The sequence below is a fragment of the Corvus kubaryi genome, unplaced genomic scaffold (genome assembly GCF_017639235.1).
Source record: "Corvus kubaryi isolate FWS band 111438036 unplaced genomic scaffold, C.kubaryi_AGA036_p1.0 70, whole genome shotgun sequence".
NCBI classification, from domain to species: domain Eukaryota; kingdom Metazoa; phylum Chordata; class Aves; order Passeriformes; family Corvidae; genus Corvus; species Corvus kubaryi.
The window spans coordinates 3031566-3046242 of record NW_024582058.1 but is presented as its reverse complement, the minus strand read 5'-3'; the positions used below and the strand labels follow the sequence as shown (position 1 = coordinate 3046242).

At 42.9% G+C, this 14677-nt stretch overlaps 1 protein-coding gene across 3 annotated transcripts in view; it reads left to right on the top strand.

Moving 5' to 3' along the window:
- The window catches only part of PLCB1 (phospholipase C beta 1), a 341667-nt gene that overhangs the window by 251005 nt on the left and 75985 nt on the right, over positions 1-14677 (top strand). For all 3 annotated transcript variants that reach the window (XM_042049230.1, XM_042049231.1, XM_042049232.1), the window contains exons 13-19: positions 244-328; positions 806-983; positions 7000-7070; positions 7671-7767; positions 11335-11419; positions 12543-12667; positions 12949-13103. In XM_042049230.1, the coding sequence (XP_041905164.1) occupies positions 244-328; positions 806-983; positions 7000-7070; positions 7671-7767; positions 11335-11419; positions 12543-12667; positions 12949-13103 (796 nt within the window). The remainder of the gene's footprint in view (positions 1-243; positions 329-805; positions 984-6999; positions 7071-7670; positions 7768-11334; positions 11420-12542; positions 12668-12948; positions 13104-14677) is intronic.

The window sequence follows — 14677 nt, the reverse complement described above, 5'->3', positions numbered from 1 at the left end:
CATGTTATGGTCATTTCACTGTTATTCAATTGACTTATGCCTTTACTTTTTGTGTGTTCCTTTTGATGAACTCTATCAGAGGAATTGAAATAATTGCATGATATATGTAGGTCTCACTGAAAAATTCACACAATTGGATCAGGAAATTATATCTAGTTTAGGGCTATTAGATACTCCGTTACTGCTGCTTTCACTCTGGAGCATTAGTAGGACTCATTTCTTTCTTTCTTTTCTTCCCTTCAGCCCTAAACAACAGGCAAAAATGGCAGAATACTGCAGATTAATATTTGGAGATGCACTGCTTATGGATCCATTGGAAAAATACCCGGTAATGTGGCTTGGTGTTTATCATATCACAAATGTCTGTGTCAATTTTTATTTAAGTGTCTCAGTCCCGCCTCATTCTTCATGTAAAGCCTTTCAGCCTAAAGGAGGGAGTTAAGCAATGTGAGCTGTTGGTGACTTAAGCATCATTTCTGATGCAGAGATTGCCCTGATACAGTGAATTGTGATCTTCTAAATGCAATTGATCCTCATAGCTGCCATTTTATAACGTAGAGTCTCATATCTGAGCTAATACTTATTTTGGTTATTACTGCAGACATTTCATAAGGCATTTTTCTTCCTAAGTGCCCTCAGTAGCGCTGTTTCATTTACTGTTGACATTGCCTCTTGTGCAAAATCCATTTCATTTTAACAGGGCTTACAAAGGTTACAGAACTGTCTTGTACCATGTGGTCCCTAAGAAACTGCCATAAGCTTGTTTCTTCTGTTCTAACAAATCTCTCCTTTTTCTTCCTGTAAGCTGGAAGCTGGGGTTCCTCTCCCAAGCCCTATGGATTTAATGTACAAAATCCTGGTGAAGAATAAGAAGAAGTCTCACAAGTCAGCAGATGGGAGTGCAAAGAAGAAGCTCTCGGAGCAAGCTTCCAACACTTGCAGTGATACATCCAGTATGTTTGAGCCTTCCTCTCCCGGAGCAGGTAGGACTTGGATCTACTGATATTCTCCTCCCTCAAGCACAAATGCTTAATTACAGCTCCAGTCCCATCCAACTGCAGTGCTCCAGCAAGGTAAAGGTGCACCGGTGCGGGTTGCTCAGCAGGAAACAACGCCAAGTGTCATTCATCCAGGCGTCTGTTCTGTGAGGGCTTGTGGTTGAGGAATCCTTAGGGAATGACCCAGGGCTCACTGATGTGTGCTAACATTTGTCTGCACTGCTTATTAAGGAGAGGGAGCTGCCAACTCCTCCACCCTTGGCTGCCTTTCCTGTGTGCCCAAGCCCAGTATCAAACATAAATGTTTTCTTTTTCCTGTCGCCTCTGGGCTGTGCCTGCCATTTGGTGCCCTTCCAGACAGAACCCATTGCCCAGGAGAGCTGCAGAGGGTCTGCAGTGCCTTAAGGTTTAGGATAAAGGGATGAGATCCCTGTTCCTCAGGCAGGGAAGGCTCAAACTTCTATTGTCCTGCATTAGTTGGGAACATGTCATGGACCTCTATTTAAGGTACTATGTTTTTCTGTTCCAGAGATGGAAACACGCAAAACCAACAAAATCTGTATATCCTGCTGTCTGTTCCCTGCACTGGAATTTCTTCTCCTACAGAGACTGAAATTTTGTGTTCTCGTAAGGACAGACATTTATGCCCCAGCAGTAGAATACTGACAGAGTAAATTGGAAGCTCTGCTGGAATATAAGTTCATTGCCATTTGCTATTAAAAAGTTTTTTCCCATTGGTTGTAGTTTTTTCTAAACTCTGATTAACTGAGCTGAAAATTCTCATCCTGGCAGTTTGCCCCAAGCTGAATTAACAAGAAAGAAATCCTGCTTCATTTGTGGATAACATTGTTTATCCTATTAGCAGCAAAGAAAGAGTTTTCAACTGTTGTTTTTAAGAAACTATGAAAAGGCCACGCTTTGGAGTAGGCTTTGGATTTCAAAGGAAGATTCATCCTGGTGTCAGGGATGACTTAATACTATTTTCTTGATTTGCTTTAGACAAATCCCAAGCAGGAGAAAAATAAGTGTGTGTTCCAGCTGCCTCCTTTCCAGCATTTGAAATCAGCCCTGGGTTCCTAACTCCCCATTTTTGTTATGAGCACATGGTGAGGACAGTGGCAAAGAACACGTCCTTGGCTTTCTGAGGGCCTGGGCTGCATAGAGCACAACAGCTTTGTCTGTCAGGAGCCCTTCTAGGAGCTTTTCTAGGAAGAGACCCGGGCTGTGAATAAAGATGATGATGATGATGCAAGGCAGAAGGGTCAGTTCCATAATGGAGTGTGTAATTCTACAAACTAACTCTGACTGTTATGCCTGTATCACCTCTGTAACAGCCTCTGATTATGAAGATGCGCACTTACAAATTAGAAAATGCTGGAACTGAGGTTGCAAAATTGCTGTGGTCACTTGGTTCATCTGTGACTGCCAAAACACATTGCTTGTAATCCTTGTGTCAGCCTCTGTTTCCCCTTTAGGACTTGTGCTTCTTTCTGAGAATGCAATTAGTCAATATTTTTCCTCTCTCTGTCATTCAATACTTGATCCTAGATAGAGCATCCTCAGTGACTGTCTGTGGGGGTATCCAGGCTGCCTGTGAGCTCCTGACAAACAGCAGTGAATTTATCTGAACAATACCTGTGGGAAGTGCAATAATATTAAGCCAATTTAATCTAAGGACAGACAAATCTGACAGAACTTAAGAACACTTTAGGGATGACTGACGAGGAGCACCCAGGATGTCATTTTTCTAGAGTACTTTGAATTTTTAAGCATTAAGAGCACAGCTCCAGAGATAATAGCTACAGCTTACAGCTATGAGAATGCAGCATTTCTGTAAATGAGGTGTCAGTTTTCTGTCTGCGAACAGTTAAAATTATTCACCATATTATAAGAACATTGTGGTAATGAAGAGTTTCCACATGGCAGAGCTCAAGAGTCACCATGACACCCCTCCTTCTCACATCTCCATACTGGAAACATGTGGTGCTGGAGCTCTGCAAGCCTTGTGCTCCTCTGCACCCAATACCAGTTTCTTTGTGGAGTAATGCAATTAATCATAAGCCTGATTCTTAACATTCCTCAAAATGAAGTGTTTCAGTACTCCAACGTTAATATAATCTTTACAACTTGGACATATTTTTCAAACTACTCTATTGGGTTGTATAGCTCCTGTCAGAATGGCTGCTGATCTCCAGGAGAAAGTTGTGCTGATTTAGCCTTCTGGGGATTCTAAATGAGTTTTTCACAGCAGTGCAAAAAAAAAAAAAGTGGAGATTCATATTGGCATTGATATCAAGCTTTGCTGTGTCTTAAGCTGCTTGAGGTCAGATTTAAACCCAAATAAACTCATGTTTTTGATATATTTATAAGACCATATGAAAGTGGGGTGATGGTGAAATAGTAGCAATAATTAAAGAAAAGACTTCTGAGCTTTGTGGGATGCCTTGCGGGATGCCCATGAAACTGATGTAGGAAGTAACTTCCATACTGGTCAGTGGAAAAAACCTTCTCTAAAAGTAGACCAAAGCTGACAAAGCAGAAGAATTTCTGAGATAACTCTTGCGAGATAGATTGTAATTTTGGTAAACAAGCATTTTAGACCTGGCTGGTTTTGCACAATGAACAGAAGAAAACAAGCAAGATTTCCAAAGAAGTTCCATCGCAGTGCAGAAGGAACAGCGGCAGTTCTGCTGGGATGTGCATTTCACCAAAAGCAGGCCCATACTGAAAGGACCTAAAACTGGCTGATGGAGCAGTATTTAAATATTGTTCAATAAGCAAATTGTTTGTTTCTCACTGATAGGATGATGTTTTTGTCAGAGCAGTGGGTGCTGCAAGGAAAGAGTCATGGGAAGACAGAGAGAGAGGGCAGAATTGGCTCCATAGTTTCATGATGTCTAAAAAGAAAACTGGATAAAAGGTTTTAGGCTCAGTGTATGTTACTGCATTAGTACATGGCTGCTGATGCCAGCTGAGGCTGTGGCCCATTGCTACAAAGGGCTACAAAGAAAAATGATTTATCAAACTGAATAAAGTTTATTTTTCCCTTTTTAAAAATCAGCAAGTGCTGATGTACAGTGGAAAAAACTCAAAAGGTGATTCCCCCCCGGGATGCTGCTGGCTGCCCAAATGTTGCAGAGTTAACAAGCTGCACCAGCAAGTACCACATTCATAATTCATCCTGGCTGTTGTTTTGAAAGGGTCTGAGAAAGCAGATTACCAGATTCCTCTGAATTTCAAGCACTGTCTAACCTTTGCTTTTATTAGGCTCTCAGTATCTGTCAGGATGATGAAAATGGATAATGTTTAGCACGCTGCTTCCTCGACCCAGGGATTTGGCTTGTCATTCCCGATTCCCCTGATCATCCTCCATTCAGTATTACTGTGTTGAACCCTTCTACCCATCTGCTGGGATTCAGCCTCCTTTGTCCACTCCTCATTTTTCCCAAGGAGCACTTTCGTGCTTCCCCCACACTGCCCCACTCACCAAGGACTGCTCCTTGAAAACATCCTTAAAGCTGCCCTGTTGTTTCACTGGAGTTTCCTGTGCTCTTCTGTGGATACAATATTGCTGCTAGCAAGAATTTTTCTTGCTTCTTTCCAGTGCCGTGAGATACTTTTCTCTCTCAGGGAAGATACTAGTAGAGTTCTATAAACTATGAACACCTGTGACCTTGCAGAGCTTTGTTTATGGTGCAGTAGAAAAATATTTTGACAATGGATGTTTTAGGATTTTAGCCAATCACCCCAAGGGGTGGCTGATCCTTTGTCCAATTAGACTATGAAGAAAAAAGTCCATAAAAGAGTTTGTAAAATAATTAAATAAATCAGTCTTGCTGCACAATTCCTGCCTGTTGGATCTCTCTTCTCCTCCCTGCCACTGTGGGATATCATAATATTCTTCTGCCTGTGAGTGGTTGGCAGTATCTGTTTCATCTTGTGGTCAGGAGCAACATCCCCTAATTTCTCGACACTCTTCTGTCTTTCTTGGAGAAGGGCTCTATTTTCACTGTATTTGTGTGCCACATAGCATTGAAGAGGTCCTGTGCTGACCTGGCCTTGTAGTCCCATCTAATTGCAGATAGTGATGATGGCATTACAGCTAATTGTCCCTTAGACAGCCTCAGGGTGGCTTTGTGTCCCTGCCATGAATCAGGGAGAGAGGGCTGGGTGTGAGCACAGGCTGTGCTGCTGAGGGAAAGGCAGTGCAGATGTACCACACCTCCTGAAACACTTATTTTGATTCCATGCTGGCAATCCTGTGTGTTGCTTGTCCTGGTTTTGCTGTCTGATGCAGAACTTGAAAATGAGATTTGATCTCCTTGGGAGTATTTGTGTTAAGTGTTTTTAAATAAACAAACTGTGTGTTGCATACTTTCCTCTCTGGACACTTCCAGCAAGAACAGGCTATCGTGTACCTCTTATCTCAGAAGTGCAAGCTGGCCAAAATCTGCCCACCTCCCCCTTCTTGTGGACTTTGCAAAGTGTTATTTTGCCAGTCTAGTTAAATCAGTTGAGAGCTTCCCATCCAAAGATTGTCAGTGCAAATCCTGTGAGAGCTTGGCTGGCTCTCTGCATTGTGCTGAGGCTCCCTGAGCCATCCCTTGAGCTTGTTGAGCAATCATGTTATTTTCTTCAATGAAATGTTCAGGAGGAAATGTGTTGATGAATAAAAGCCTGACATTTCAACATCTGCATATGGAAGGAAATGCAGGCTGGGTAGTCATCGTTCGGTTGTGAAAGGCACACTCGTGTGTGCTCTCCATTCTCAGAAGGGGCTCACTGGGCCAGATTTGAGGCCTGCTGGAACAAAGAGGAGTTTCTTTATTGACTCAGTGGACTTGGGAGGAACTGAGACTGAATTACCATTCTCTGGAGAGTTTGGGAATGCTGCACAATAGTTAGAATTTTGAGCTGCCACTGCTGAAGAAAGCTGGAAGGCTTGTGGAATAACATCTTTAGGGAGAGCTGTCACTCTTACAGGTGTGGATAAGTGACCGCAGTACAAGTAAATCTTCTTTTCCAGAGTCTTAAGATGCACAGGGTACACTTTGTGACAGCCAGGCCCACAGCAGGAATTTCTAAAGTCAAAGATAAGCTTGATATTCCTTAATGGTTTAATTTCAGATGCAACCAAATCAAAACACTTTGGAGGTGAGGGGAGCCCTTCGTTAATTAACATGAAGGAATTTACGTCTTGCCCGTCGAAATTTGATGAGCGCACTGCAATTGGGAGCAAGGCAGTAAATGTGTTTTATTTGGTCCCATTTACTCCGAGTACGTTTCCAGGGAAAGGATGAGCCTTAGGCATCTCCTCCCATTGTTTGGTTCGCACTGCCCTCAGCTGGCGCGGCTCGGCTCAGCTCTGCTCCAGAGCCCTGAGCGAGGCACCCCAAAGTGCTCTGCCAAGGGAATTGCTGTGGAGCTCCTGCCGTTTGGCTCCTGTGCCAGACCCTCCCAGCTGTGCTGCCTCAGCGACACATCCAGAACAGATGGACTGTGCTGAGCAGACCTCGGTAGCGCAGCACAGGAGAAGCTCACTGATTTTGATCGTGGTTTCTTCACCCTGTGCATGCTGTTGCTTCCTGGAGTGGGTGAGGCATTCCCTGGAGGTCCTGCATGGATCCTGCAACAGCAGGAGTTTGAACTCACATCTCCAAACCCTGGGGCTGTGTCCCAAACTCGGGAATATCTCTCAGAGCAGTCTGTGATACTCTACCCCACACACTGAGCACACTGCACAGTGCTGATTGCCAAAGAATAAGCATCAAGCAGCTGCAAAGGAAGAGTTCTTGTTTGGTTGGGCAATAAGAACTTAAATCAATGCCGCAAATGGATGAGTCCCTCGAGAGCAGTGAGTTTGATTGGTGCTGTGACAAAAAGCACATGTACAGTGCAGGCTGCTCCCAGCAGTGCTACTTGCATGTCTTTCTTGAATTTGTCACTGGTAATTGTGACTGTTTCCTCAGCCAGTAACTATTTTCTACTTGAAACTTCTCAGGAGAAGCAGAGATGGAGAGCGACGATGATGATGACTACGATGATGACTGTAAGAAGTCGTCGATGGATGAAGTAAGGGCGGAGATGTGTTTTTGGGGATTGGGTCGGCTCCAGCAGCTGCGGGTTCACGCGCGTTACCAGGAGTGGGGCTGCCATCCAGTGGAGAAAGGGAGGCAGAGCGCCGGGAAGCACAGCACCAGCTTTTCCAAGTTGGTTGTTGGTCGGTTTGGAAGCACATCTTTGCTTTGTTTATTTATACTTTCATTTTCTGAAGATTAAGAACAAATAGCACCACAGCAGATCAGTTTTAGGCAGCTGCCTGTGGTGTTTTTAGCATTGTTGGAAGAAAACTTGACATCAAAAACGTAGAGCTTTATTTATTATTTGTCCAACACTACTGATAAATGTGCTCAGCACTGTGCATGGGTAGAGGTAATGCATTCCCTTCCCTGGGAGCCACGTAAAAAGAATGAATAGAGCATCAGTATAATATAAACATTTACATCTTACAGCCCATTTTGTTCTTTCCTATGTGACATTCCCTATATGAAGCATTGCCTTCGCTAGCCAGGGGCAGTGAAAGACACCACAACTGATGGAAAACTGGGCTTTGGTATTTGTGGCCTCTGATAGACAGACCCAAACTGCAGCATTTTTCCTTCTCTTCCCTAGGGTACTGCTGGAAGTGAGGCTATGGCCACGGAAGAGATGTCTAACCTGGTAAACTACATTCAGCCTGTGAAGTTCGAGTCATTTGAAGTATCAAAAAGTAAGTAAGAAACATACTTAAAATTACCTGGCAGGTGTGTGGCAGAGTTCTGCAGGAGTGCTGCTTGGCTTCCTCTCAGTTAGATACAGGCACACAGACAGAAAATGTTCCCTTGGTATCCAGCCAGATAGATCCATTTGTGTTTTGAAACCTCTTTTAGTCTAAATATCCAACTTCTATCAACAGTAAATGTGCTGACATTTCAAAAACAGTGTTGAAAATTATGTGCTTACATTGTCTTTGTTGTCCATGACTGAAGAGTAACTTCAACAGTTTGAGAAAGGTGGTCCTAAATATCCCTACTTTCATTTTGCCTCTGGTACTTCTACAGAAGCTTCAGGGCAAGCAGAGTCTGCCCTTCTCCACATGCAAATTCACTTTCCTGCCTCTCTGTGTTGTATAGAAAGGGCCATAATTTCACCCCCTGCTGGCTTTTACAGAAGATGCCTTGCTGGGATGCACTCGGTGCCATCCTCAGTGAGCACTGCAGCATCTCTACCTTCCTTGATGCACACCCCCCCACTGTTTGCCTGCCCTTTTTCACTTTGTTTTGACAGGTTTTAATGTGCTTTTGGAGCTTTCTTAGTTAAAGAAGTGTACAGCATTTTAATTTATTCCAGAATTGTGGTGTCCTTGGCAGAGGACAGGTAATTGCTGCCTAAATCCATGTCTCTGTACAAGATTTGGCATTTGCTTGTGATGAATAATAAACATGTAAGAAGTTCCCCAGTGTTCTTTTGTATGTGGGTATTTATACAGATACCACACATGAGCAGTCACAGAATCATGCAGGGAGCTGTGCTTGTTCCCTGTAGTAGTGTCCCTTTGGGTGTTTATAATCTCCTCCAGCTCTAATGAGAGTTACAAGAACACAGTGGGAAGGAGATGTGCCTTCTGGAAAGGAAGCCATGTGAATCCTAGCACTACAAGTTGATGCAGCTGTTATAAAATTGTCTCATGTAGGGTTGTTTTTTTTTTCCTGTTCACATGTCTTTGCCTTTCTGTGTTTTGTTTTTTGTAAAGATCTGCTACTGTCCAGAATTTTCTCCTAGGTCTTGATGTGACCTTTGATCAATAATACTGTTTCAGTGAACTCATATTGTTAAGGAATTAAATTTTTGGTGTTTGTGTCAAAAAAAATCAGTATGTGATAAATGTGTCCCTAGGTGGTAAATGTTGCTGGCTGGCTAAAGCATGACTTGGGTGTTCTGGTCTTAGTCTTGGCCTGGACTCACTGCTGGATCTTCATTAAATGAGCTGAATAAAGAAGGGATTAGATGAGGATTAGTTTTCAATTTGCTTTCTATCCAGCTGTTTCTCAAAAATTTTATTTTTGTTCACTTCACTTTCTTAATTATAGAGATCTATACTTGTCTTTTATACAGTTTTATTGTTTCAATGTTATAGCACTTTTCTAATATATAATTTTTTATTCAGATTTTTTTTGGATTTGTGATCCAGACCTCCATGGTGATAACAGTACCTCACCACTTGTCATTCACATGTTCTAAAAGTGCATTTTCTGGTCTTGCATCCAAGTTGTTAACAGAAATATTAAATAGCCGTAGATCTGTACCAGTCCCCTGACAGCCCTCACCAGAAACATTCCCTCTCTCTGGCAGCAAGTAGCTGTAACTGTACTTTTCCACGTTTTTCAGACAGTTCTCAATGGGTTATTTGTTCACTCTGCTGTAATTTCCTCCTGATAAGGTAGCAGGGTGTCATGTATCACGAGGGAGAAATGTCTCTCCTGCACAGTCTTTTCTTCAAAAGGCAGGTCCCTTAATCCTCTCCAGATACTACAAGGAAATAATTGTTCTTATTTTAATTATGAGTGTGATTAAGCTCTGGACAGTTGGTAACCAAATCCTTTAACAGCTACCAGCTCTGGTTTCCTACAAATACTCTCCTTTAAGACAAGGCTGTGAGATAAGAGTTTATTACTACAAAAAATTCTAGCCCCTACATTCTAAATAGGATAAAAGCAGTATACATGTGTGTTGCTAGTGCTGTGCCATCAGTAGGAGGGTAGCTGGAATAAGAATAATCTCAGTGTCTTTATGAGAAGCTGAGATGGAGGTGAGCCAGCTGGAGAAAGAAAGGATATTTTGTGTTAGAAAGGAAGAGGGAGTGGTAGGAGAGCAGCCTCTAGGGAATAACAGGAATCTCAAGCCATTAGGAGATAACAGCTGTGAATAACAGCAATAGCATGATGGTTGCTAATTAGAAATAGGGACCACCGTAAGCTCTCCTAGAGGCAGAGGATTACCTTTGGAATCCCAAGTTCATCCTCTGACTCTTCAGCATGGACTGAGAATGGTTTGTAGTTCCCAGGCTGGCAGCACATTTTCCTCTCACACTGGCCAAAACAATCTAGTTCCTCATTTCTTTGGATCCACTGCTTCCTTTTTGGCTCCCTGTGAGGACAGTGCCCACCTGTTTCTGTCCTGCTCCTCTCTGCTTTTGTTCAGTTTCATCCCTCTCCTGCAGCTTCGCAGTTGGACTTTCGGGAGCTGGGCAGCCCTGCCTCCTGGCCATCTCTGGATTGCTGCAGCACAATTATAATAATTTCTAAACCTGGATGAGGTCGGGCCTTTTCTCTGCCTTACTGTTTGCTTTCAGTAAAGTGATGAGGCTGGAGAGATCTTGCTCCAACACAGGCACTGATCCCCTCATTTTTAAACAGATCAGTGCTGAGTGAGTTAATGGATTTGACCTCCAGAGCTATGGCTCCTTCTAGGCAGCCACACGGCTGATTGGGGTGAAGTGGGAAGCTGTTTACAGAAATCCTTACCTCTGAACAGAAGTAAAGGTACTGAAGCTTGCAGGGTCTTGACTTAGGCTCTCTGCTGCATCCTGATGCTTGGATGCATTAAACGGCTGTGCCCACATCAGGCAAAGGTGAGTGACAAATGGCGCACAAATTAATGTTTACTCCAACCGCCTCAGACGCGGAGGAGGAGCTGTTCACCACTGGCAGATCAGAGGTCATAAAGGCTTCCTGTCATTTGGGAATTAGGTCTGAATCCCTGCTGGGACACTGGGAGTGCACCTTCAGGGGTGATTGGATAGTGGTGTTTCGTGGCTTTGACAGCTGTGACCATACCCTGATGTACCAAGAGCCACTGCAGGCACAGCACTGCTCACTTTAATATGATATGGATATCGGTTATTGCAGCTCCCAGCCCACACACCTGCCTGCAAAGACAAGCCAGAGATCCAGCAGTGCCCCCAGCAAGCTGCTGCAGCACCTCTGTGCCACAGATGGGATCTCTGGGCTCACCTTCTTGAATACACCCACACAGTGTTTTGCACTGACCATTGCCTGCAGCTGGTCCAGCATCAACCTCGGGCAGCACCAGTGTGGGCAGTGCTGATGTGAGTGCAGATGGAGCTTAGAGTGTGTGCAGAGTGAGGTCACTGCTGTCAGCAAACCTGTGTGTAAATTCCTTGGGATGAGGGTGAAAAGAGCTGGTGAACTGTAGGTGGGAGAAGGGGGCTGGGACTAAGCCACGTGAGTTCGTGCTCTAACATGTCACTGGTTTTATCTCCCCTCTAAACCTGCAGAACGCAACAAAAGCTTTGAAATGTCTTCCTTTGTGGAAACCAAAGGGCTTGAGCAACTTACAAAGTCTCCTGTGGAATTTGTGGAGTATCCTTGACTTTCAGGAACCTGCTTCCTAAGTCTTGCTATATCTGAGATTTGCTACAGAGCTTTATTGTAATTCAGAGACAGGAGCTGGGGAAATAGGGAACCCAAATGAAATTTGTAGATTTGACTGTCTTTCTAAATGAATTAATTGGCCTGAGTTCTGATGAGCTAATTTAAAAACTGGCATGAATCCTCGTGCTGTGGGCTAGGACTAGAGGGAATAGGCATAAATGACATATTGAAGACCTAATTCTTTGTATTCTGATTGTTATATTTATCATCCTGTATGGAGTGGTAAGAGTTATGGTGAACAAATTGTCAAAATGTGGCTGACTTTTTTGCAAAGTTACATGAGAACTCGCTTTCCCATCATACCTCTACTTCTCAGAGCACTGAGCTGGTTTATTGCCACACAGTTTCTTAATTTTTTTTTAATAACTTCTAAAGAAAAGCTAAGGAACATTCTGGTTAGACCTTTCGATGTTTCTCAGTATGTCTCCTCATGGCTGCAGTTAAGAATGAATGAGATAAAATAGATAAACAGATAAAACAGTGCCTCAAAGGAGATAAATGGAAAGCTCCTTCCACAGATCGCCTGCAGCACGTTCTCATCTCGGAGATTCGTAGACTCAACCGTAAGATGTATACAGTCATCATTTCTGTCCATGTAGAGGCCAATTCCAATCCTCATTCCAGAAAAACACTTTTTAACTGAACATCTCTCCCTGCTTCAGAGGAAGGTTCACTGTTTGCAGGGGGAAGATTCACTGTTTACAGCCAACTGGCTGTAAACATTCTATAAATGTAATCCTAGGAAAATCCCAAAGTAGGAACCATAAAGATAAATGGCATTTTATTAATATGATCTTCTTAATGCATCTGCCAGTGCTCTTTCCTTGCTTATTCTGAGTACTCTATGCAGGAACAAGCAGCACCTTTAATTGCCCCATATTTATCCTATCTCGTACAAAACTGTGGACATCTGGAAGTGTGATGGCTACAGAAATCCAATGAGGAACCCACTGCCATTCTGTGAACATCACCTGTGTTTAACCCTGCAGTTGCACTTCTCTGCCAGGTGATTTTTGTCATATATTCTATACCTTAACTACTCACTGTTCAGATACAACAAAATGCAGCTGAGCCGGATTTACCCAAAGGGAACACGAGTAGACTCTTCCAACTACATGCCACAAGTCTTTTGGAATGCTGGCTGCCAGATGGTTGCCCTCAACTTCCAAACCGTAGGTAAGTTATGCTGTTCTCTGGGTTTGGAAAGCTGTACATGTCCACTTCTCTGATAGAGTTGCTGATTCATAGGTAGGAAAGGTTTTATTCATCAAAAATTATCTAGGGATTAAATTATACTATAGAGCTGTTAATTAAAATCTTTAACCCAGGCTTGTACTGTGGCTGTTATGGCTGTTACAGTCAGTATGAAATTACAGTTTTTTTGGGTTTTTTTTTACTGCTTTTTGAAATTTTTATCTGTCCAGAAGATAACTCTTACCAATATTTTTAACATCCAGATTTGTCTATGCAAATAAACATGGGAATGTACGAATACAATGGCAAAAGTGGATACAGGTTAAAGCCAGAATTCATGAGAAGGCCAGACAAGCACTTTGATCCATTTACTGAAGGAATAGTGGATGGAATAGTAGCCAACACTTTGTCTGTCAAGGTACGTATGTTGCTGGTGGAAGTGCTCTCATGGCAATGCCAGAGCATGGATGTATTTGTATTTCTGTGGTGCAGTGGCCTAGAAAATGACTGTATTAAGCCAAGAAAATAAAATAAATTTCATTTCTTGGAGTGTCATTTAATTCTGCCTCACGTTTCATATTGTAGGATAAATCAATATGTTTTTATTGTATGTATTCTTTGCCATAGAAGTACTGACAGAATCACAGAATTGGGAAGTGAATGGATTTAGGATCAGTTTGGCAGTGTTTTTAGAAACAAAGAGCTGGATTTAAAACATGCTGTTGTGAAGTGGGAGGTTGGACTCGAATAGCTAGAACTCTACATGCTCAGTATAAATACATTTTTCTGGTTTTCTGAAAGTTCTCCAGCAGAACTGTGGAACCATAAATGTCAGCTGCAATTCATTGCCAACTTGTTTTTCCTTGTTCCTTTTTAAGGACCTCTAATGAAGTTCAGGGACTGCCAGGAATTTGCAGATTGAGAATTACCTGTGTGAGTGTTTAGGGGGATAAGATTGCATTGGCTGTGACAGGGGGACAAATTCACTTGGTGTATCTCCAGCTAGAAAACCATAAACTTCCTGGAGTCCTGCTACTACTTTAATGATCTTGTCCATTAGAACAGCCTCTGTATTATAGAGTCCACCTGCAGAATATCCTCTGTTTTCACTGAAGGAAAACAAGTATTTTCTGCAGGCAGAAGAGCAGCAGAGCCATGCTGGGAGGGATGTGGATAAAGGAATAGTCTAGTGACATGCACAGTAATAGAAGAGGATGTGTGGGGTGACCTTTCATGGTGACCTGCAATCATGGAAGCTTTCAGGCCCCTCCTGTGGGTTTAGAGGCACTTTCTTCTGCAATTAGAGCAAATGGAGGTGGAAGTCGTTCAGCAGCTATTAGGAGATGCACAGCTTTTAACGGGATGAGCATCCAGGAGTCAGCAGACAGCTGTCAGAAGGCAGCTGCCTCTGCCTGCTCAGGGAGGGCTCTGCTGGTCACAGTGTCAGTGCTCACACAGGCAGAGCTGGCACTGGATTGAGATTTGCTGTAGGCAAGCCTCAATTTGTTAAGGTACAGTGACACTGCACCACTCCTGTGTTTCTTCAGCGTTCTGAAGTAATTGCAGACCTTTCTTTCATTTTTTCAAGCTGAGAGTTGTGCTGCCTGTTAAAAATAAGAACTAGGAAACATCAGCTATTTTACAATTTATTTTCATATTAAAACTCCTCTGTGAAGAGCCTTTATTAGAATACAAACTTTTAAGATTGTTTTCTCCCTCACAGCTAAAAGCATATATGTCATTTCTCTGCCATTTAAACCTCTGTTTTTTCAAGCATTTTTTGAACCTGTTGTTGAGACTAGATAGAACTTCAGAGTTCTCAGGAAATAGGCATACAGATTGAAGAAGAGATCCAAATGAGTATTCCTGCTGAGGGAAGGGCAGCAGCATGATCTCAACCACATTATCGCTCATGGGGGAATTCAGGACCACAGGGTCACAGGAAACCAGGCCTCACAAGTTGTTTTTCTGTGTCTGCAGTTAAATATTGGG